The 21,708-nt window shown below is 42.0% G+C and overlaps 1 protein-coding gene across 1 annotated transcript in view; it reads left to right on the forward strand.

Moving 5' to 3' along the window:
• Positions 1 to 21,708, forward strand: part of LOC132378087 (guanine nucleotide-binding protein G(i) subunit alpha-2) — a 312,596-nt gene that overhangs the window by 154,848 nt on the left and 136,040 nt on the right. Inside the window, exon 4 of the mRNA XM_059944831.1 lies at positions 325 to 485. Coding sequence (XP_059800814.1) covers positions 325 to 485 — 161 coding nt within the window. The remainder of the gene's footprint in view (positions 1 to 324; positions 486 to 21,708) is intronic.

Genomic DNA, 21,708 nt, shown 5'->3' on the forward strand with positions numbered 1-21,708 from the left:
TTTTTGGAGACAAGAGTATTTGGATTCGAGGCTGGTGGAGGAGAGGGAAAACAAATGCATACAGCTGACTACGTCATTATTGGGTGGTTGCATTCCTAGATAGTGGTCCATAACACAGTTTTACATAATGTGAAACAGTATCACTATGCGTGTGTTAAGAAATGACGGTCAAAAATAAATTATTTTCATTTTCACACAAATCTTGAAAGTGATTTGTGAATTCCTCAAGGGGGAAATATCGTTTCCCAAATTGCTGTCCTGTGGAGATTGCCAGTATGAAGTTGACCATGATAGGACCATTTCTCACCTTTGTTCTTTCTGCAGGATGATGCTCGCCAATTGTTTGCGTTGTCTGGGACTGCTGAGGAGCAAGGCATCTTGCCCGAAGACCTGGCAAATGTGATCAGGAGGCTTTGGGGCGATGCTGGAGTTCAAGCTTGTTTTGGCCGATCCAGAGAATACCAACTTAATGACTCTGCTGCATAGTAAGTCTCTCAATCTTTCCCTTTCCTCCTTGTTGGGTTTCTGTACACAAAGCCATTCTCAGTAGTTAATTGAGTAGGATGATAAATGAGGGCACAAAACCTTTCAAATTTTTCTGTTGCTCTGTCTGTGAAATTCTTAAATTATATATAAATATTAAAAAATCTGAACAACGTGCAAGGAAGTTTGGTTGTCTTTGTAGAAAATGATAGTATTGCAGTTATGTTTCCAAATACTAATGGCAGAAATGATAAGAGTTTTATAATATCAGTCTATTGCAGCATTTGTCAAAATAATTATTTTGTACTTGGATTCTAAGCATGATCCTGGAATGGAATAACATTTTAGAGTTGCTTCTTACTGCAGTTTTGTGAGATTAATCACTAATTGTTGTGCTTTAATCCTGAATTTTTGTGCTCTTTTTGTTTGATCTTTTCTGTCTCTATTAAGTGACAGTAAACTTCAATGGTTCATTGGTTTACAGCAACACGTATCCTTGATTCTGATACTGGTATAGTGAATGCTTGTTAGAATTTCTTCTCTTAAATCTACAAATGCAGAGGAATCAGTGTTTTCTTTACATTTCTGAACATAAGAGGCTTCAGCTAAGTTCATATAAGGAATGATGATTGCATAAAAGCGGACAGTACTAATCTAAAATATTTTACTAAAGCAGTGTATGATCCCCATCGGATGTCATTACAAGATCATGGGTTAGGAAAGGCAAGTATATTTCTGCCATTGACTTGTACCTGGCTGGTCTCTTGCCAATTTTTGTTTTAACAGCTGCAACCATTGCTCTGTACAGGAATTTTTTACACAGCCTGAAAACTGTACAGCACTTTAAATACTTTTTTACAATGTGTATAATATGAATATTTAGAATGGATATTAAAAATATACTTTTTATTTTAGTAATTGAAGGGTATAATGAAATACAGTACAACAAAGTACAGTGACATGCAAAAGTTTGGGCACCCCTGGTCAAAATTTCTGTTACTGTGAATACTTAAGTGAGTAGAAGATGAACTGATCTCCAAAAGTAATAAAGTTAAAGATGAAGCATTCTTCTCAACATTTTAAGCAATATTAGTGTATTATTTTTGTTTTGTACAATTTTAGAGTGGGGAAAAGGAAAGGAGCACGATGCAAAAGTTTGGGCACCCCAAGAGATTTGAGCTCTCAGATTACTTTTACCAAGGTCTCAGACCTTAATTAGCTTGTTAGGGCTATGGTTTGTTCACAGTCATCGTTAGGAAAAGCCTATGCAAATTTCAAAGCTTTATGAAGACCCTGACTCCTCAAACCTTGTCCCAACAATCAGCAGCCATGGGCTCCTCTAAGCAGCTGCCTAGTGCTCTAAAGGTTAAAATAAAGGATGCCCACAAAGCAGGAGAAGGCTATAAGAAGATAGCAAAGCATTTTCAGTTAGCTGTTTCCTCAGTTCGTAATGTAATTAAGAAATGGCAGTTAACAGGAAAGGTGGAGGTCAAATTGAGGTCTGGAAGACCAAGAAAACTTCCTGAGAGAACTGCTTGTAGGATTGCTAGAAAGGCAAATCAGAAACCCCGTTTGACTGCAAAAGACCTTCAGGAAGATTTAGCAGACTCTGGAGTGGTGGTGCACTGTTCTACTGTGCTGTGACACTTGCACAAATATGACCTTCATGGAAGAGTCATCAGAAGAAAACCTTTCCTGCATTCTCACCACAAAATTCAGTGTCAGAAGTTTGCAAAGGAACATCTAAACAAGCCTGATCCATTTTGGAAACAAGTCCTGTGGACTGATGAAGTTAAAATAGAACTTTTTGGCTGCAATGAGCCAAAGGCATATTTGGAGAAAAAAGGTGCAGAATTTCATGAAACCTCTCCAACTGTTAAGCACAGGAGTGGATCGATCATGCTTTGGGCTTCTGTTGCAACCAGTGGCATGGGGAGCATTCACTGGTAGAGGGAAGAATGAATTCAATTAAATACCAGAAAATTCTGGAAGCGAACATTACACCGTCGGTTTAAAAAAAAGCGCTGAAGATGAAAAGAGGATGGCTTCTACAACAGGATAATGATCCTAAACACACCTCAAAATCCACAATGGACTTTCTCAAGAGGCACAAGCTGAAGGTTTTGCCATGGCCTTCACAGTCCCTCGACCTAAATATCATCGAAAATATGTGGATAGACCTCAAAAGAAGAGTGCATGCAAGACAGCCGAAGAATCTCACAGAACTAGAAGCCTTTTGCAAGGAAGAATGGACGAAAATCCCTCAAACAAGAATTGAAAAACTCTTACTGGCTACAGAAAGTGTTTACAAGCTGTGATACTTGCCAGTGACCATGGTTACTTAGCAGTGACCATGCAGGGTGCCCAAACTTTTGCTTCAGGCCCTATTCTTTTTTGTTAATTTGAAACTAAGAGAGAAATTTAAAAAAAGTAATCTTGCTTAAAATATTAAAGGAATGTGCCATCTAGAACTTTATGCTTTTTGGAAATCAGGTAATCTTTTACTCACTTTACACAGTAACAGAAATTTTGACCAAGAGTGCCCAAACTTTTGCATGCCACTGTAAATCTATCATATTTCATAAACTTTTTCTTGTCTCTCTTTATTATAAATTCATTGTCTATGAACACTATCTAGATTAATTTCGCATCCAGATGGAAGATGTGACTTAATCCTCATTAGATCATTAAAATGTTCTACTTTCAGTCTGTTTCTGGATTTACATTTGATTGAATTCATAAGACTGACTCCACGTTCACAGTTAACACAAAATGTTTGAAGATGTTCCAACGATGTCAACAAGAATTGACAGTTCTTCAAATTCTTTGTTTCTAAGCACATAGTTCAACATATCTGTGAATGTCTTAATTGAACCAGTCTTTCTCAGAAAGAACAACTTTGAAATCATAATATGGCTGCAATAATTTTGAGGTAATACTTTTGTCGTAGTTCGTAATAGTAGCTTTTTGTTAGAGTTAGTTAGAGTTAGCTTGTTAGCTTTTTGTTGACATTCAATGGGCCAGCTGTCTATTAAGAATGAGCTACTGATTCCATTCAGTCTTTATTGTTACAGTTTGTTGCAGTGTTGTAACTTGAAGTACTGATGCTAATTGCGTTGAAGCTCCAAAATGTTACATGGTAAAAGTTGTTGTTATTTGGAATACTTGTGGATTATGTTCTTTAACACAATTAGTACAGAGTATTTCACAATTAATAACATTTCACCAAAGAAAATTAAAGCTGCGTGGGAACTTTTCAGTTGCTGTACACCTTAGAGGGAACAGTGATTCTTGCCCTCTGTTGCTTTCCATTACATTTTGTTGAAAATTGCACTGTCGGAATCCAGTTTGACTTTACAGTTCTCAGCTATAAATCTGCTTACTCGCACTAGCTGTGCTGCATGAAGCAGAATCAGCTTTGATATTACTGGCATATGTTGGGAAATTTGTTGTTTTGCAGCAACAGTACATGCAATACATGGTAATAAAGAAAACTGTACTGTAGTACCATGCAGAAGTCATTTGCACAGCAATGTAGTACGTTTTGTATTGCCGGTACTGCTGCTGCAAAACCAAAATCATCACATATTGAGTGATAAACCTGATTCTACTATGGACTGAGAGTGCGAAGGGGGCATGGAGAGGGGTATCATGGTTGGGATAAGGGGAGGGGAGCGGGAAGCACCAGAGAGATATTCTATAATGATCAATGAACCAATCATTTAGAAAGAAGTGACCTTGCCTTGTGTCTCAGAGCTGGGTGGGTGTGCACCCATACTACCCCGGCACTTCTCTGTCAATTGTCCCACGCGCCCCCTCCCCCCCAAGTGGTGCTCCACCCTCGCCATTCCCAATATCCTTTGCTCCTCTGTTGATAACTACAATACTACCCAAAAGTTTGTGTATGTATATATGAACGTGTGTATAATATTTGACTTTTGCACATTATTGTATGTAAAGTTAAAATAGTGCAAAAAGAGCAAAGGAAAAAAAGTGATTTGGTAATCTGATGGCAGAGGGGAAGAAGCTGTTCCTGAAAGGTTGAGTGTGTCTTCAGGCTCCTTGATGGTAGCAATGACACGAAGGCATGTGATGGGGGTCCTTGATGATGGATGCCACTTTTTCCAGGCATCACCTTTCGAAGGTGTTCTCAGTGCTGTGAAGGCATGTGCCCCGATGGAGCTGGCTGAGCTTACAACTTTCTGTGGTTTTCTGCAGAAGGGGTATTTGAGACATATTCTCTGTGGGAGGGAGGGTTGCAAGTGGAGAAGAAGGTGACAGATAAGCAATCCATATTCAAGCAAATTGTGAAAAATGAAACATAGATCAAGTGTGGTGGCATGATTAGTGCAGAGTTTTTCGGCTCGTGATTCGATTCCTGCTGCTGTCTTTCTCCCCATGACCAGGCGGATTTCCTCCCAGTTCCTCTCACTTTCCAATGGCATATGGGGTTAGGGTTGATGAGTTGTGGACATGCTATGTCGGCGCTGTAAGCATGGCAATACTTGCATGTTGCCCCCAATGCAATCCTCGTAGATGCTGTTCCAAAGGAAAAAGCGCTCGGCAAACTCAAAGGCCTTCAGGTGGATGAGTCACCTGGACCAGATGGACTACATCCCAGAGTCCAGAGAGAGGTTGCTGAAGAGACAACAGATGCATTGGTCATGATCTTTCAAGAATCATTTGATTCTGGCATAGTCCCAGAGGACTGGAAAATTTCAAATGTCACTCCAGTCTTTAAGAAGGAAGGAAGACAAAAGTAAGGAAATTATAGGCTAGTTAGTCTAACCTCAGTGGTTGGGAAAGTGTTGGAGTCCATTATTAAGGGCAAGGTTTCGGGGTACTTGGAGACTCGTGATAAAATAAGTCAAAATTGGCATGGTTTCTGGAAAGGGAAATCTTGCCTGGCAAACTGTTAGATTGATTTGTAGTGGAAGCAATCCAGGTGGACGAAGGAGAAAGTGGATGTCATTTACATGGATTTTCTGAGGGCATTTGATAAGGTGCCACATGTAAAGCTGCTTAACAAGATAAAATCCTGTGGCATTACAGGAAAGTTACTGGCATGGATAGAGGTATTGGCTGACGGGCAGGAGGCAGCAAATGGGAATAAAGTGAACCTTCTCTGGTTGGCTGCCAATGGTAAGTGGTGTTCCTCAGGGATCAGTATTGGGACCACTACTTTTCACATTGCTTGTCAATGATTTGGCTTTGTGGCAACGGTTGGTACGAAGATGGGTGGAGGGGTAGGTAGTGCTGTGGAAGCAATGCGGTTTCAGCAGGACTTGGACAAATTGGAAGAATGGGCAAAAATGTGGCTGATGGAATAGTGTTGGGAAATGTATGATAATGCATTTTGGTAAAAGGAACAAAAGTGTGAACTATTAACTAAATGGGGTGAAAATTCAAACTTCAGAGGCGCAAGAGGATTTGGAGGTCCTTGTGCCAGACTCCAGGAAAGTTAATTCACAGGTTGAGTCTGTGGTAAAGAACGCAAATGCAATGTTGGCATTTATTTCAAGGGGAATAGAATATAGAAGCAAGGAGATAATGCTGAGGCTTTAGATGACGGTAGTCAAGCCACAGTTGGAATATTGTCAACAGTTTTGGGTGCCATATCTCAGAAAGCATGTGTTGTCATTGGAGAGAGTACAGAGGAGGTTCACGAGCATGATTCTGGGAATGAAGGTTAAAGTGTGGAGTATTTGGCAGCTTTGGGCCTGTACTCACTGGAATTTAGAAGAACGCATGCAAACTTGAGGGGTGACCTTTTAGATCAGAAGTAAGGAGGAATTTTTCTTAGCAAGAGTGGTGAATCTGTGGAACGCCCTGCCACAGACTGCAGCTGAGGCCAAGTCCATGGGTATATTTAAAGCAGAAGTTGATAGATTCCTCATTGGTCAAGGCATCAAGGGATATTGTGAGAGGGCAGGTGTATGGGGTTGAATGGGATCTGGGATCAGCCAGTATGAATGGCAGAATGGACTCAGTGGACTGAACAGCCTAATTCTGCTCCTGTGTCGTATGGTCTTATGATTTGATGCAAAGTATACTTTTTGCTGTATGTTTCAATGTCCATGTGACAAAGCTAATCTTTTTTAATATGCATTGCATGGCAACATGGTTATCTGACTAAGAGCTAGCTGACCCCAGCACCCAGAAGAATAATTTTCATTGTAACTACTGTCAGTGTTCTATAATTTAGACATCTCCCATGCTAAGTGGCTGTTGCAAAGCTGGCAAATTTTTCCTTCATGGATCCTGCACAAAATGCTACCAGTTGAGGTAACTATGTATCTTCCACAGCGCAGATAAAACAACTCCAACTCAGCAGCAAAATCACATGTACTCAGTGCTCACTTAATTTGGTACCTCCTGTACTTAATGAAGTGGCCACTGAGTGTGTTTGTGGTGTACTGCTCCTGTCCCCAGGGCTCTGTGTTGTGAGTTCTGAGATGTGCTTGTGCACACCACTGTTCCAATGGATGTTGAATTGAGTTGCTGCCATCTTGACAGCCTGAACCAGTCTGGTCATTCTCTTCCAACCTCTCATTATCTTCCACTAACTGGATGTTTTCTGTTTTACACATCATTCTCCATAAACTCTAGAGATTTGTGCATAAAAATCCCAGGAGATCAGCAGTTTTGGAGAAACTCAAATCTGGCACCAACAATTGTTCCATGGTCAAAGTCATTTAGATCACATTTCTTCCCCATTCTGTTGTTTGCTCTGCACAACTGAACCTCTCGACCATGTCTGCGTGATTTTGATTTTATGCATTGAGTCATGCCACTTGGTTGTCTGAATAGATGCAGTATTTGCATTAGCATACAGTTGTACCTAAATAACATGGTTCCTGGGTGTCCGTCAAGAAAGAAGACTTGACGAATAAAATCCCTTTTCAGCTAATTCTGCGAAAGTGAATTGCATTCTTAAAAATTCTGACTTGCTAATTGTGTAAGGACAAATTACTATCACCCAATCTGCTATAACATAGGATCGCTAGTTTACGAGTGGGTACCGGAGTGACTGCTCAACCTCAGAGGTCACTTTTCCCTGAGCCTTTATCTTGTCCGGAAATTCTGCCTGCCATTCCAAACAAGAGAAAATCTGCAGATGCTGGAAATCTGAGCAACACACACAAAATGCTGGAGGAACTCAGCAGGCCAGGCAGCATCTCTGGGAAAAAAGAACAGTCAACATTTCAGGCAGGAACCCTTCGGCAGGACTTTCACTCTGAAACATCGACTGTACTTTTTAGATGCTGCCTGGCCCACTGAGTTCCTCCATTTTGTGTTTGCTGCTGCCATACCAATGTTGTGTTGCACAAATATACCTTGCAGAGAGAATAAGATGGTGAATAAATTACATCAAGAATCTTCATCACTATATAGACATAATTTTCTGCCCTGGCACTTGGGTCTTGCTCCTGCAAAGTTTTCCCTTTCTGTCTCCATTACCCCCCCCCCCCCACTGTCATGCCTTATTATTGGTGGGATGTTCATAATCTAAGCTATTTCACTAGATTGTGTACAATATATGAAGGCAGTGTGAATACATGAAGACAATAGATGAAGGATCTGACTGTAGGTCCCAACAAAGGATTGTATGGATTGCTGAGAAGATCATTGGAATCACTCTTGCACCCATTAGAAATATTTATCAGGAGTGCTGAGTGGGCAGGGCCCTTAGCATTATCAGTGACCCCTCCTATCCGTTCAGCAATCTCTGTGATCTCCTCCCATCAGTCAGAGGGCACTGTAGCATTAGGACAAGAACTGTTAGAATGGGAAATGGCTTTTTCCCACTGGCTGTGAACTCCCTGCCACCACCCAAGACCCATCATGTATGAAAGAGCAGTAGTGTTGTACTATTTACTTTTTAACTTATATAGTATTTGCATCTTATTTGTTAATTTATTGGTTATAATATTACTTTACGAGTTGTGTGTGGGTTATATGTATCTTGTTGTGCACTTTGGTCTGAAGGAATGTTGTTTTATTTGGTGGTATGCATGTTGGTTGAATGACAATAAACTTGAACTTAATATTGTAAACTTGCTCTTTACATAATCACAGGCAAGTATTTCCAGTACTTACGACTTGGCAATGTGTATAAGAATGTAAAAATACACCCTATCTTCGTTTTATGTGGGGAATACGTTCCTCGCAGGCAACACATAATATGAACAATTATTTAAATGGAGAAAATAGGGATGCATTCCAGAGGGTTCCCTAAATATGTTTTATCTGTAATTTATTCACATTTTCATACCAATACAACACAAAAGCAGTACCACAAGACAACATTTGTATTATATTTCATCAATTTAAGGTAATATTCAACGTAATAAATCATAGAAAGTTAACATACTAGGGTGTACAGTACTCAAACCCATAAGAGCACGGGGGTTTAGTGAATGGTAAACTAAGAGAGGCTTCATCTTACAGTCTTCTTCGGCATTGGAACACATAGGCAAAGTCAACTTATGTAAGTGCGTTTCGGCATACGCTTCCAAAAAAGGCCTGGTCTCGTCTGCATTAGACACTTGCTTTGGTGTGATGCCTAACTCAGCTATCATAGCCCGCAACTGCACAGGGTAGCATTCGGCAGCTTCGTGGTCAGCACTAGCTTGCTCACCATGCACAGCTAAGCCTGTGACGATTAACAAACTTAAAAGACCATCCCCTACTTGCATTAAAGCTAACAATATCACTTGACACTTCCTCACTAGCCTCTAAACAAAGGCGACCATAAATTTCCAAAGCTTTCACACGAAAATGATCGGAACTAAGTGCTTTTTTTCTTTGTTTCATGCTCAGTGTACAAACTCAACATTTTCTCCATTTTTGTCATAATGGGGTTGCGCACTTTGGTAACAATCTTTGAAGACACCTGTGATGAATCAAACACTGCACTTTTTATTTTCTCAGCAGTTGTATGTTTCTGATTGTGGACTCACCCAGGCCGAAGTAGTGACCCAGAGCTGTGTTACCTTCACCTGACGGCAAACAGGGCGACCTGTTTATAATTTCCAACTTTTTTTCAAGTGTTAAAGTGATTCTCTGCCGCTTGGCTGATGGCCCGGGACTTGACATCGGACACTTAGGAGGCATAGTTAAATATGTCAAGCACAAAATCACTGCACCGTAGGTAAAAACAACAAAAGTTTAAGAGTTCAAGATCGCACATCCACATGCTGCCAAAACCAATGCAGGACTGGTGGGAGTGAGACTGTGAGGCGTGCCCACGTGACTTGTATTGGCAGAAAAGCAGTGCTCCTTGCATAAATGTGAGTTTTGGATGCATATAAGGAGAAGTTGGTAGAAATAGGTTTGTCGCATAACTGTGAATGCGCATAGTCTGGAGACACATATAACGAGGATAGGGTGGATTCCACAGGATATCTGATACCCAGCTTCATTAAATCACTTGGGTCATTGCTTTAAATTGACAGGGTTGTGACTTGATGAATTATTTAATCTGTACTTTGGAAGATGCACAGTCATATAGATTAGAGTGCCAGAATAAAGAGGCATCAGTTATCCATGTCCAGCTTTGCTATTTAAATGTACTTGTTTTGGCTCCTCTTGTTATTGCAAATGGCCTTGTATAGACTGTCTGCTCTGGTACTAATAAGTAGGCTTTTACTTTTTGAGAGAAGATATGCTTGGCAGTGTTTAGGTGGGGTCCTTAGGAGTCAAGGGACCATTTAAGTCGTCCACTTCCTGAAGGGTAGATTTTATCAGCAGTTTGTGTTGATTTGAGGTCTGACCTCTGCTCTGAATGGGATTAATACTGGTAGTGTTGTGAATATAAGGCAGTGGTGGTTTAAATTTTTATTTAGAATACAGTGTGGAGTGGACCTTTCTGGTCCTTCAAGCTGCGCTACCCCGGCAACCCCAGTTCCACCCTAACGATCATGGGACAATTTTACAATGACCACTTAACCTACTCGGTACATCTTTGGGCTGTGGGAGGAAACCTGAGCACCCAGGGAAAACCCACACATCCCATGCAGCAATTCCTTAGAGGGTGCTGAAATGGAACTCCATTGCTCTGAGCTGTAATAATGTCATGCTAACCAACACAATACCATTGTGCCCGACAAATGAATCAATACCTTTGCTAGTTGCTGTGTATCCAAGCAGCTCTATACAAGTCTTAAGTAGAACACAGTAATTTAGAAAATTATCCTGTTCCTGCCAGAGTAGATTTCTAATTCCACTTAAGTAGCAGTCTTCCATTGTGGGACAACCATGATCACAGATGTATGTTACGGTAATATATTTGAATTGTGGTTGATACTTCAGTCTGTGAGGGAGTGTAGAGTTGACCTCATCTTAATATGACACATTTTGCAGTATTTGGGGGGGGGGGGGGGGGGGTGATTGATAAGTTCGCGGCCTAAGGTAGAAGGAGTCAATTTTAGAAAACCTAGCACATTTTCACACTTAGTCCAGCGGTCATGGAGCATATGGATCCTTCTTTGTAGAAGTGGTCCACAGCAGGGGTGATTGATAAGTTTGTGGCCTGAGGAAAAGGAGATGAATTATTAACTTCAAATTTTCTGCATAATCACTCAGAGTTGAACTGCACATGCATGTAACGAGAGCTGTATAACTCATCTTCTACCTCAGGCCACAAACTTATCAATCACCCTTGCTGTGGACACTTTCTGGAGGTCCAAGACGCCGACTTTTACAAAGCAGGGATCTGTATGCTCCACGACTGCTGGACTAAGTGTGTAAATGTAGGAGGGGACTATGTTGAAAAATAAATGTACTAACTTTTCTAAAATTGACTCCTTCTACCTTAGGCCACAAACTTATCAATCACCCCTTGTATGTTTCAATGTATTGATGTATATGTGACAAAGCTAATCTTTAGATGATTCGTCTTTAATAATCATAATATGCTGGAATAGAATTGTGATTGAGTTTTGTATTGCACAATAGATCCTCACAATAAGGATCTATAATAATGCGGATTCACAGTTATGCGAGGAACCTATTTCTACCAACTTCTCCTTGTATGAGTCCAAAACTCAGTTATGCGAGGAGCATTGCTTTCCTGCCAATACAAGTCACGTGCGCACACCTCATAGTCTCACAATAGATGTGAAATAGATCCCTTAATTTAATTTGATCATACAATTAGGTATAACTGAGCAGCAGAGGAGGTTGGTTCTTGAACATACCCTAGCACCCTTGTATCTAATATACTGGGTGCACAAAGTCTGTCTTATTTCTACCTTGCTTGCAGATGCTTGCAGCCTGTGGCATTATGTAAAGGGAGAGTTTTCCGATTAAATATCTTGTAAATCTGAATGTTTATCATTGCATACACCTGGCTCAATCCAAATTAGATGTGCCCAATTAATTTTTAAAGAGATTTGCTTTATTTGTCATGTGCAGTAGATCAAAACATCGTAACGTACATTGAAATTGTATGAAATAGAGAGAGTACAGAGGAGATTTACCAGAATGTTACCTGGGTTTCAGCATCTAAGTTACAGAGAAAGGTTGAACAAGTTAGGTCTTTATTCTTTGGAGCGTAGAAGGTTGAGGGGCGACTTGATAGAGGTATTTAAAGTTATGAAGGGGATAGATAGAGTTGACGTGGATAGGCTTTTTCCATTGAGAGTAGGAGAGATTCAAACAAGAGGACAAGAGTTGAGAGTTAAGGGGCAAAAGTTTAGGGGTAACACAAGGGGGAATTTCTTTACTCAGAGAGTGGAACGAGCTTCCAGTAGAAGTCGCAGAGGCAGGTTCGATATTGTCATTAAGAAAAAAAATTGGATAGGTATATGGACAGGAAAGGAATGGCGGGTTATGGGCTGAGTGCAGGTTGGTGGGACTAGGTGAGAGTAAGCGTTCGGCACGGACTAGAAGGGCCGAGATGGCCTGTTTCCATGCTGTAATTGTTAAATGGTTATATGGAAATGTATTGTTGAGTCAGTGACAACGCAGTCCAATGATGTACTTGGGGCAGCCTGCAAGTGTCGCTATGCTTCTGGCACCAACATATTTGCCTACACTGACCCTAACCTGCATGTCTTTGGATAGTGGAAGGAAACTGAAACACTCAGAAAAAACCCACCCAATCACCCGAAGAATGTCTATACAACAGCAGGAATTAAACCTGCACCTTCTGATCGTTCGCATTTTAAAGCGCTGTGATGCTGAGATTAATCATTTTGTACTTGATTTTTCACAAAATGTCCCCAAATTATTATCCCTCAGTCATTTTTATTCAGGAAAGCAAGAACCTCTGGACTTGTGTTTTCTCTGCCCCAAAGCTGCATTTTGTACTTTGTGCTGCATTTTCATACTTCACATTTCCAGCAACAGTGATTTGTGTTGATATTTTAGCTCTTCAAAGAAATTTACTTCCAAGGGAAGAATCTGCTATGTGCTTCTCAGGAGTTTTGTTGTGAATGATTTTCTGGTAACCATCTAGTAAGATGGCAACACACACAAAATGCTAGTGGAACACAGCAGGCCAGGCAGCATCTATAGGAAGAAGCACTGTCGACGTTTCGGGCCGAGACCCTTCGTCAGGACTAACTGAAAGAAGAGATAGTAAGAGATTTGAGAGGGGGAGGGTGAAATGTGAAATGATAGGAGAAGACCGGAGGAGGTGGGATGAAGCTAAGAGCTGGAAAGGTGATTGGCGAAAGTGATACAAAGCTAGAGAAGGGAAAGGATCATTGGACGGGAGGCCGAGGGAGAAAGAAAGGGGAGAGGAGCACCAGAGGGAGATGGAGAACAGGCAGAGTGATGGGCAGAGAAGAAAAAAAGGGGGGGGGGAATAAATAAATCAGGGATGGGGTAAGAAGGAGAGGAGGGGCATTAACAGAAATTAGAGAAATCAATGTTCACGTCATCAGGTTGGAGGCTACCCAGACGGAATATAAGATGTTGTTCCTCCAACCTGAGTGTGGATTCATTTTGACAGTAGAGGAGGCCATGGATAGACATATCAGAATGGGAATGGGACCTGGAATTAAAATGTGTGCCCACTGGGAGATCCTGCTTTCTCTGGCGGATTGAGCGTAGGTGTTCAGCGAAACGGTCTCCCAGTCTGCATCGGGTCTCACCAATATATAAAAGGCCACAACGGGAGCACCGGACGCAGTTAACCACACCAGCCGACTCACAGGTGAAGTGTCGCCTCACCTGGAAGGACTGTCTGGGGCCCTGAATGGTGGTGAGGGAGGAAATGTAAAGACAGGTGTAGCACTTGGTCTGCTTACAAGGATAAATGCCAGGAGGGAGATCGTTGGGAAGGGATGGGGTGACAAATGGACATGGGGGTCGTGTAGGGAGCGATCTCTGCAGAAAGGAGGGGAGCAGAAGATGTCCTTGGTAGTGGGATCCTGTTGGAGGTGGTGGAAGTTACGGAGAATTATACGTTGGACCCGGAGGCTGGTGGGGTGAGAGGTGAGGACAAAGGGGAACCCTATCACGACTGGGGTGGTGGGTGGATGGGGTAAGAGCAGATGTGCGGGAAATGGGAGAGAGAGGTTTGGGAGCAGAGTTGATGGTGGAGGAAGGAAAGCCCCTTTGTTTAAAAAAGGAAGACATCTCCTTCGTCCTGTAATGAAAAGCCTCATCTTGAGAACAGATGCGGTGGAGACGGAGGAATTGCAAGAAGGGGATGGCATTTTTTCAAGAGACAGGGTGGGAAGAGGAATAGTCCAGGTAGCACACCCTGCTCTGGTCTTCTGCCTGCTCTGGATCTTTTTATTGCTAACTGCCGACGGGCCATAAACCATCTTGACTTCACCACACCCTGTTCCAATTCCAACCTCACTCCTTCAGAACGCTCTGCTTTCCATTCCCTCCGCACCAATCCCATCCTCACTATAAAACTCGCTGATTGGGGGGGCGGGGGCGCTGTTTAGTCTGGCGTATTTCCCTGATTTATTTATAACCCTCCCGTCCCATGATCCTTTCCCTTCTCCAGCTGTGTATCCCTTTTGCCAATCACCTTTCCAGCTCTTAGCTTCACCCCACCCCCTCCTGTCCTCTGCTATCATTTCGCATTTCCCCCTCCCCTCACTACTTTCAAACCTCTTAGTTTCTCTTCTTTCAGTTAGTCCTGACAAAGGGTCTCGGCCTGAAACATTGACAGTGCTTCTCCCTATAGATGCTGCCTGGCCTGCTGTGTTCCACCAGCATTTTGTGTGTGTTTGAATTTCCAGCATCTGCAGATTTCCTCGTGTTTGCGTAGTAAGATGGCAGCACATTCAGATGCAGCCATTCAAAGGTGTTTTGGTCGTTTTTTATGATCGCAAGTCACTGCTGGACATCAAGAACTTCAGTACTGCAGAAGTAATGGAGGAGCTGGACTTGGTGCAGACTGTGGTGTTGCCTGCTACAGAAAGGCATCAGAGGCAATGCACCAAGGTGGTGTGCAGTCTAAAAGCAAGTGCTTATCTTAGACATTTTTTTTGGAATTGGAAGATCCTGTTGGACATTGACCACATAGAATACTACAAGCTCGGTTCACTAGTTTGTTGGCAAGACTGATACTAGGGGATCTTTCATGGCTTGGGTTGCAGTGAGCACTAGGCACCGTGATGGGGCTTTTCATTACAGAGCGAAGCTGATGTCATCCTTTATCGAAGAAAGGGGCTTTGTTTCTCAATCATCAATGCTGTCCTCAACCGCATCTCTTCCATTTCATACCCATCTGCTCTTACCCCAAACTCCCGCAACGTACCAGGAATAGGGTTCCTCTTGTCCTCACCTCCCCCCACTTTCTGCAACTCCCTTGTTCATTTGTCCATCCCCACTGATCTCCCTCCTGGCACATATCCTTGCAAGCGAAACAGGTGTTTCACCTGACCCTACACCTCCTCCCTCACTACCATTCAGGGCCCCAAACAGTCCTTCCAGGTGAGGTGACACTTTATCAGAGTCTGTTGGGGTCTCAGTGCTCCCAGTGTGGCCTTCTGTATATCGGTGAGACCCAGCAGAGATCGGGAGACTGCTTTGTCGAGCACCTTCACTCCGTCTGCCAGATGAAGTGGGATCTCCCTGTGGCCACCCATTTTTATTCCACTTCCCATTCCCATTCCGAAATGTCAAATCACGGCCTCCTCTGCTGTCGTAATATGCAGCTACACTTGGCTTGGAGGAGCAACACCTCGTATCCCAACTGCATAGCCGCTAACCTGATGGTATGAACATCGATTTTTGTTTTTGAACTTCTGTTGATTCAACACCCTGTCTCTGTTCCCCACAACCATCCTGCGATTCACCACACCCCTGCCTCTGCTATTCTCCAACCCCCATCCCCTTTCCCACTTTCACCCTATCTCCTTGCTTGCCCATTGGTGCTTCGGCCCCTTTCTTTCTTCCATGGCTTTTTGTCTTGTATTAGATTCCCCCTTCTCTAGCACTGTATCTCTTTCACTAATCAACTCCCTCCCCGTCACGGTTTCACCTTTCACCTCGTGTTTCTCTCCCCCCCCCTTCCTTTTAATTCTACTCACCTTTTTTCTCTCTAGTCCTGCTGAAGGGTCTTGTCCCGAAACGTGCATCGTACTTTTTTCCACAGATGCTGCCTGGCCTGCTGGGTGTCCAGCATTTGGTGTGTGTTGCTTGGATTTCCAGCACCTGCAAATTTTCTGTGGTTTATAAAGGTAAGTAATCTGTTCTGATTCCCAACCTTAAGGTAATTTTAGCAAAAAATACATGGGTAGCACATGATAGACTTCCTCGTCAGCAAATTATTTCTGATCTGAGATACATTATGTCAGTTATTCCTTACTGGATAAATGTTTTAAGTTAGATTTATAGGGTTTTAGGAGAAGGAGGGAAAGAATTAACTGAATTGTCCTATAAGCTGGCCTAGATTTAAGTGTTGTGTATTTAATATTTTTTGAGTCAGAAAACGCCAGATGTAGTAAAACAAAAGTATGGAGTGTTCCCACAAAAATGATGAAACATGCATTGAGTCTGAAATTGGAGATTTGTACTGCAAAAGTATTAAGGAATATGTTGATCAGCCATTCTCTTTGAATGCGATCACTTACAAGAATTAATAACCTGTTTCTGGTCCAGTGTTGTAAAGTATATAATAGAGCAAAATCCTCATTGTATTTAAGCAGTGATTTGATATATATGCTTGGAGAGCCTTGACCTTCAGAGCTACTCAGCAGTATCGCAATCTGGATTTGGTTTTGTAGTTCTTTTGGGCCTGCCAAAGGCATGATGTGCTAAATGGATTCCTTCTGTATTGTACATTTTGTGTGATTGTGTGATCTTCCAGGGTGCTGGCTCTCCTCCATTAATTCTGATGAAAAGTGATGTGCTTTTTCTTAAAAAAAACTGATGTATGGCTCATGTTCACAACTGCCAGTCTGAGACTGGAAGTTGTGTGCTAGTGTTGATGATGTTTAGCTGCGCTGCCAAGCACACTTTAACACCAGATACATAAAGCTTTGAGCTGTGACGATGCGATCCATTCCGAATGTACCCCAAGGCAGTAGCATGCTAAAATGGTCCACCAAAGTTCTGCACTCCATTTTTGGAGATGATTGATCCTTAATGTAATTGTTGATAATTATTGTTAATTTTGTGGACCATTTGTAGTGTGTAATTGCTCCCATAATTAATTGGTTAATGACGTGTAACAATGATATAGTTCGGTATTTCAATTTGGCATTGTGTTAATGACAAGTTGGCTGTAAAATGGGTAGACAACATTTGTGCATGGTGTTAAATTGCACTCTTCTACAAGAGATGGCTGATGGCAGTCATAAACTATTTAGCTTCTGGAATTAGACATGCAGTGGATTCCAATTAGTTGGGCTACTGATTAATTAGGGCAGCCTCTTATTTTGGACATTTATTTTAAAAAAGGCTAATGGAGAAAATGCTGGGATTCTTTGTTTATTTGGGTCACTATTCTTGCCGAAGACATTCCAATGTGTGTGGCCATCAGGCACTGCACTTTGCTTCGAGCAAACAGTTTTTAAATAGCATCAGTTCTGTTCAGAATGCAGTGACTTCTGTCACTTGACTGTTGGTGAGAAATAAGCAAAGAGACAGCTCACTGGGGTTTCAAGCATTCGGGCTTGGAGATACTAGAAATGGCTGGGAGTGAAGATGAAATGGCTTCACTCGTTCAACAAGTTAGGAGTTCAAAGAATTTCAAGTTATTGGCAATGATCTTGAATGTTACAATGGTAACAAAGATTTGCAGGATGTAATAATTGATGGCAGTCCATCATCTATACTAGGTTTATACACAGACTTTGTTCATTATGTATGGTGGATGAATTCCTCAATCGATAACTATAGGAATTACTACACTGCAGTACTATTAATTCCCATTATGCTGTTGGCATTTAGGGTTCTCTATCTTTGGTGGTGTTCATTGTGTCAGTAGATTCCTTTTTCACTACTATCAGTCATTGGAGTCCTGGGTGGAGAGTCTGGAATACCATTGTACTTGCCTGTAGAAGGATTCTTTGTTGTTATTTCCATAACAGTTTTATTTTACCAGTCAGATTTGTTAGCCCTGAGCTGAACCCCCAAACCTGGAGAATTGGTGAACCTCTCTTAGTATGTCCTCCATCCTTTGATCTGTTTGGCATGGGTGACCCTGCAAAGAGCCAAAGGATAAAGCCCTGACTCCAGCCAACATAGCTGTCCAGGTCATTGAGGCACACAGGTCTCCAAACCATGACCGGGGTTGTGGTTCTCCTAGACGATAGTACTATAGGTAGTGTTCAGTTTCAGTAGGTACATTTAATGTCAGGGAAATGTATGCAATATACAGTGGCGTGCAAAAGTTTGCGCACACTGGTCAAAATTTCTGTAACTCTGAATAGTTAATGAATGGAAGATGAACTGATCTCCAAAAGTCATAAAGTTAAAGATGAAACATTCTTTTCAACATTTTAAGCAAGATTAGTGTATTATTTTTGTTTTGTACCATTTTAGAGTGGGGGGGGGAAAGGAAAGGAGCACGATGCAAAAGTTTGGGCACCCCAAGAGATTTGAGCTCTCAGATAACTTTTACCAAGGTCTCAGACCTTAATTAGCTTGTTAGGGCTATGGCTTGTTCACAGTCATCGTTAGGAAAGGCCAGGTAATGCAAATTTCAAAGCTTTATAAATACCCTGACTCCTCAAACCTTGTCCCAACAATCAGCAGCCATGAGCTCCTCTAAGCAGCTGCCGAGCACTCTGAAAGCTAAAATAAATGATATCTACAAAGCAGGAGAAGGCTATAAGAAGATAAAGGGTTTTCAGGTAGTCTTTTCCTCAATTCGTAATGTAATTAAGAAATGGCGGTTAACAGGAACGGTGGAGGTCAAGTTGAGGTCTGGAAGACCAAGAAAACTTTCCAAGAGAACTGCTCGTAGAATTGCTAGAAAGGCAAATCAAAACCCCCAATTGACTGCAAAAGATCTAGCAGACTCTGGAGTGGTGGTGTACTGTTCTACTGTGCAGTGACACCTGCATAAATATGACCTTCATCAGAGTCATCAGAAGAAAAACTTTCCTGCGTCCTCACCACAAAATTCAGCGTCAGAAGTTTGCAAAGGAACATCTAAACAAGCTTGATGCATTTTGGAAACAAGTCCTGTGGACTGATGAAGTTAAAAAAGTTTTTGGCTGCAATGTGCAAAGGTATGTTTGGAGAAAAAAGGTGCAGAATTTCATGAAAAGAACAACTCTCCAACTTTTAAGCACAGGGATGGATCGATCATGCTTTGGGCTTGTGTTGCAGCCAGTGACACAGGGAACATTTCACTGGTAGAGGGAAGAATGAATTCAATTAAAAACCATAAAATTCTGGAAGCAAACATCACACCATCTGTAAAAAAAAAAGGATGAAAAGAGGATGGCTTCTACAACAGGATAATGATCCTAAACACACCTCAAAATCGACAGTGGACTACCTCAAGAGGCGCAAGCTGAAGGTTTTGCCATGGCCCTCAGTCCCCTGACCTAAACATGATTGAAAATCTGTGGATAGACTTCAAAAGAGCGGTGCATGCAAGATGGCCCAAGAATCTCACAGAACTAGAAGCCTTTCGCAAGGAAGAATGGACGAAAATCCCCCAAACAAGAATTGAAAGACTGTTAGCTGTGAAAGTGTTTATAAGGTGTGATACTTGCCAAAGGGGGTGTTACTAAGTACTGACCATGCAGGGTGCCCAAACTTTTGCTTTGGGCCCTTTTCCTTTTTTGTTATTTTGAAACTGTAAAAGATGGAAATAAAAAAGTAAGCTGCTTAAAATATTAAAGAAACGTGCCATCTTTAACTTTATGCCTTTTGGAATTCAGGTCATCTTTTACTCGCTTATCTATTCATAGCAACAGAAATTTTGACCAGGGGTGCCCAAACTTTTGCATGCCACTGTACATCCTGAAATTCTTTTTCTTTGCAAACATCCACGAAAACAAAGGAGTGCCCCAAGGAATGAATGACAGTTAAATGTTAGAACCCCAAAGCCCTCCCGGCTCCCCCTTCCACTCATAAGCAGCAATAAGGCCATGACCCCCCTCCCCACCAGTAAAAAGGCCCATCAGCCCCCCCCTCCACTGAGCACTCAAGCGTGCAGCAAAGCATCAGGAAAGACACAGACTTGCAGTACCCACTCATTCACCCGGTAATTCGACATACCACAGGCTCTTGCCCTCTCCCTAATAATGGAAAAAGAGGTGTCACTGTTTCACAGTGAGAGGGGAGACATAACAAACAATTGGCTGGTTTACGATGTTAAAAGTCTGTTGTGTTGCTTCTTCTGAGCTCTGTGCCCAAAAAACTGGGGTCTCTGGGCACACAGCCAGCTCGCTGCTTTCGATCTCCGTCTCCCATGACGCACTGGGCACTGACCTAGAGTCTACCCGCCTTCAGAGCCGCAGGAAACCAGCGCCCTGAAGAAGCACTGGTCTTCTAGGCTGCGTCTTTGGCATAAGGAATAGCGGCCAGTCATGAGACCCCCGGAAACGGGTCCTATTCCCGGAGAGAACCGAAGTCAGTGTGTAACTCCAGGTCAGGGTCTTCAAAGGAACCCCGGAAAGGAGAAAAAGAGATGTTAAAGATAGTTTCCGAAGATGCAAGCCAAGGAGTCGTGGTTAGCCACCATTGTCCTCCTAAGCTCTGCAAAACGTAATTTATTACTCAGATTGTCCTTTTTAACTAGTTCCATGAAACTGGCTAATTGGGGCAGCTGCTTAATTAGGCCAAATAGTACTGGTCTTGATGTGTCCCAATTAACTGGGGCACATTAATATTCCTTTTAAAGACACACCACTGACAACTGATGAAGAGTATACTTTGCTTTATTTAAAAGTACTGCATAAGCTCTCACCTGAGATGGTGTACTCCCAGACTGAGTCTTAACTTGATGCTTTCCTTTCATTGAGTCTCAGTTTGTGGGTGTGTTCTTGAGGGTAAGTCCTAGTATGTGTCCATGCCAAGTTATTTGGTGTTGCAAGTAAGGAATTCAATCCAGTTTCCAAGAATCATCACCCTGTTCCTTCTTTTCTCCAATGAGACTGAAGCATGTGGATAGAGCAGATTACATCTGATCTTTTTTGGCAACTAATCAGTTTCTGCAAAAGGACGATTGCTAAAGTATTGTCTTCCATTTACCACTTGAGTAATACATGGTGATCTTGGTATTGAATTAGTCTGTTCCACAAGATTGACAGCTGGGGCACCACTAATTCAAATTGTAATTTATCTTTATTGGTGAAACATTAATTTTATGATTTTAAATTAAATTATTGATTTTATTCTTCAGCCTATGTCAGGAACGCACTCCTAGTGTTCAACCCATGGAAGCAGTGTGTTCATTTGCTTTTTAGCATTAAAACTCAGATTAAATTCACCACAGGGTTCTAAATATGCCTGTGCTGTTTATTACAGCCCTAGCTAGCAACGTGGGTTCAATTCGGCCGTGATCTATGAAATGTTTGTACATTCTCCCTGTGACCACTTGGGTTTCCTCCAGGTCCTCTAGTTACCTCCCACTTTCCCAAGATGTACATGTTAGGGTCAGTAAGTTGTGGGTTACGTTGGTGCTGGAAGCATGGTGACACTTGCAAGCTGCCCAGCATTTCACTGTATTTTTCCAAGTTTGCATGTGACAAATAAAGCTCATCTTCAAATCGCTTTAGAAATTTTAAAAATCTGGATGTACATAAATTTTTTAAGTTGTATCAGAAATGCAGTGAATAAATATTT

The sequence above is a fragment of the Hypanus sabinus genome, chromosome 19, assembly GCF_030144855.1.
Source record: "Hypanus sabinus isolate sHypSab1 chromosome 19, sHypSab1.hap1, whole genome shotgun sequence".
Classification (NCBI taxonomy): Eukaryota; Metazoa; Chordata; class Chondrichthyes; order Myliobatiformes; family Dasyatidae; genus Hypanus; species Hypanus sabinus.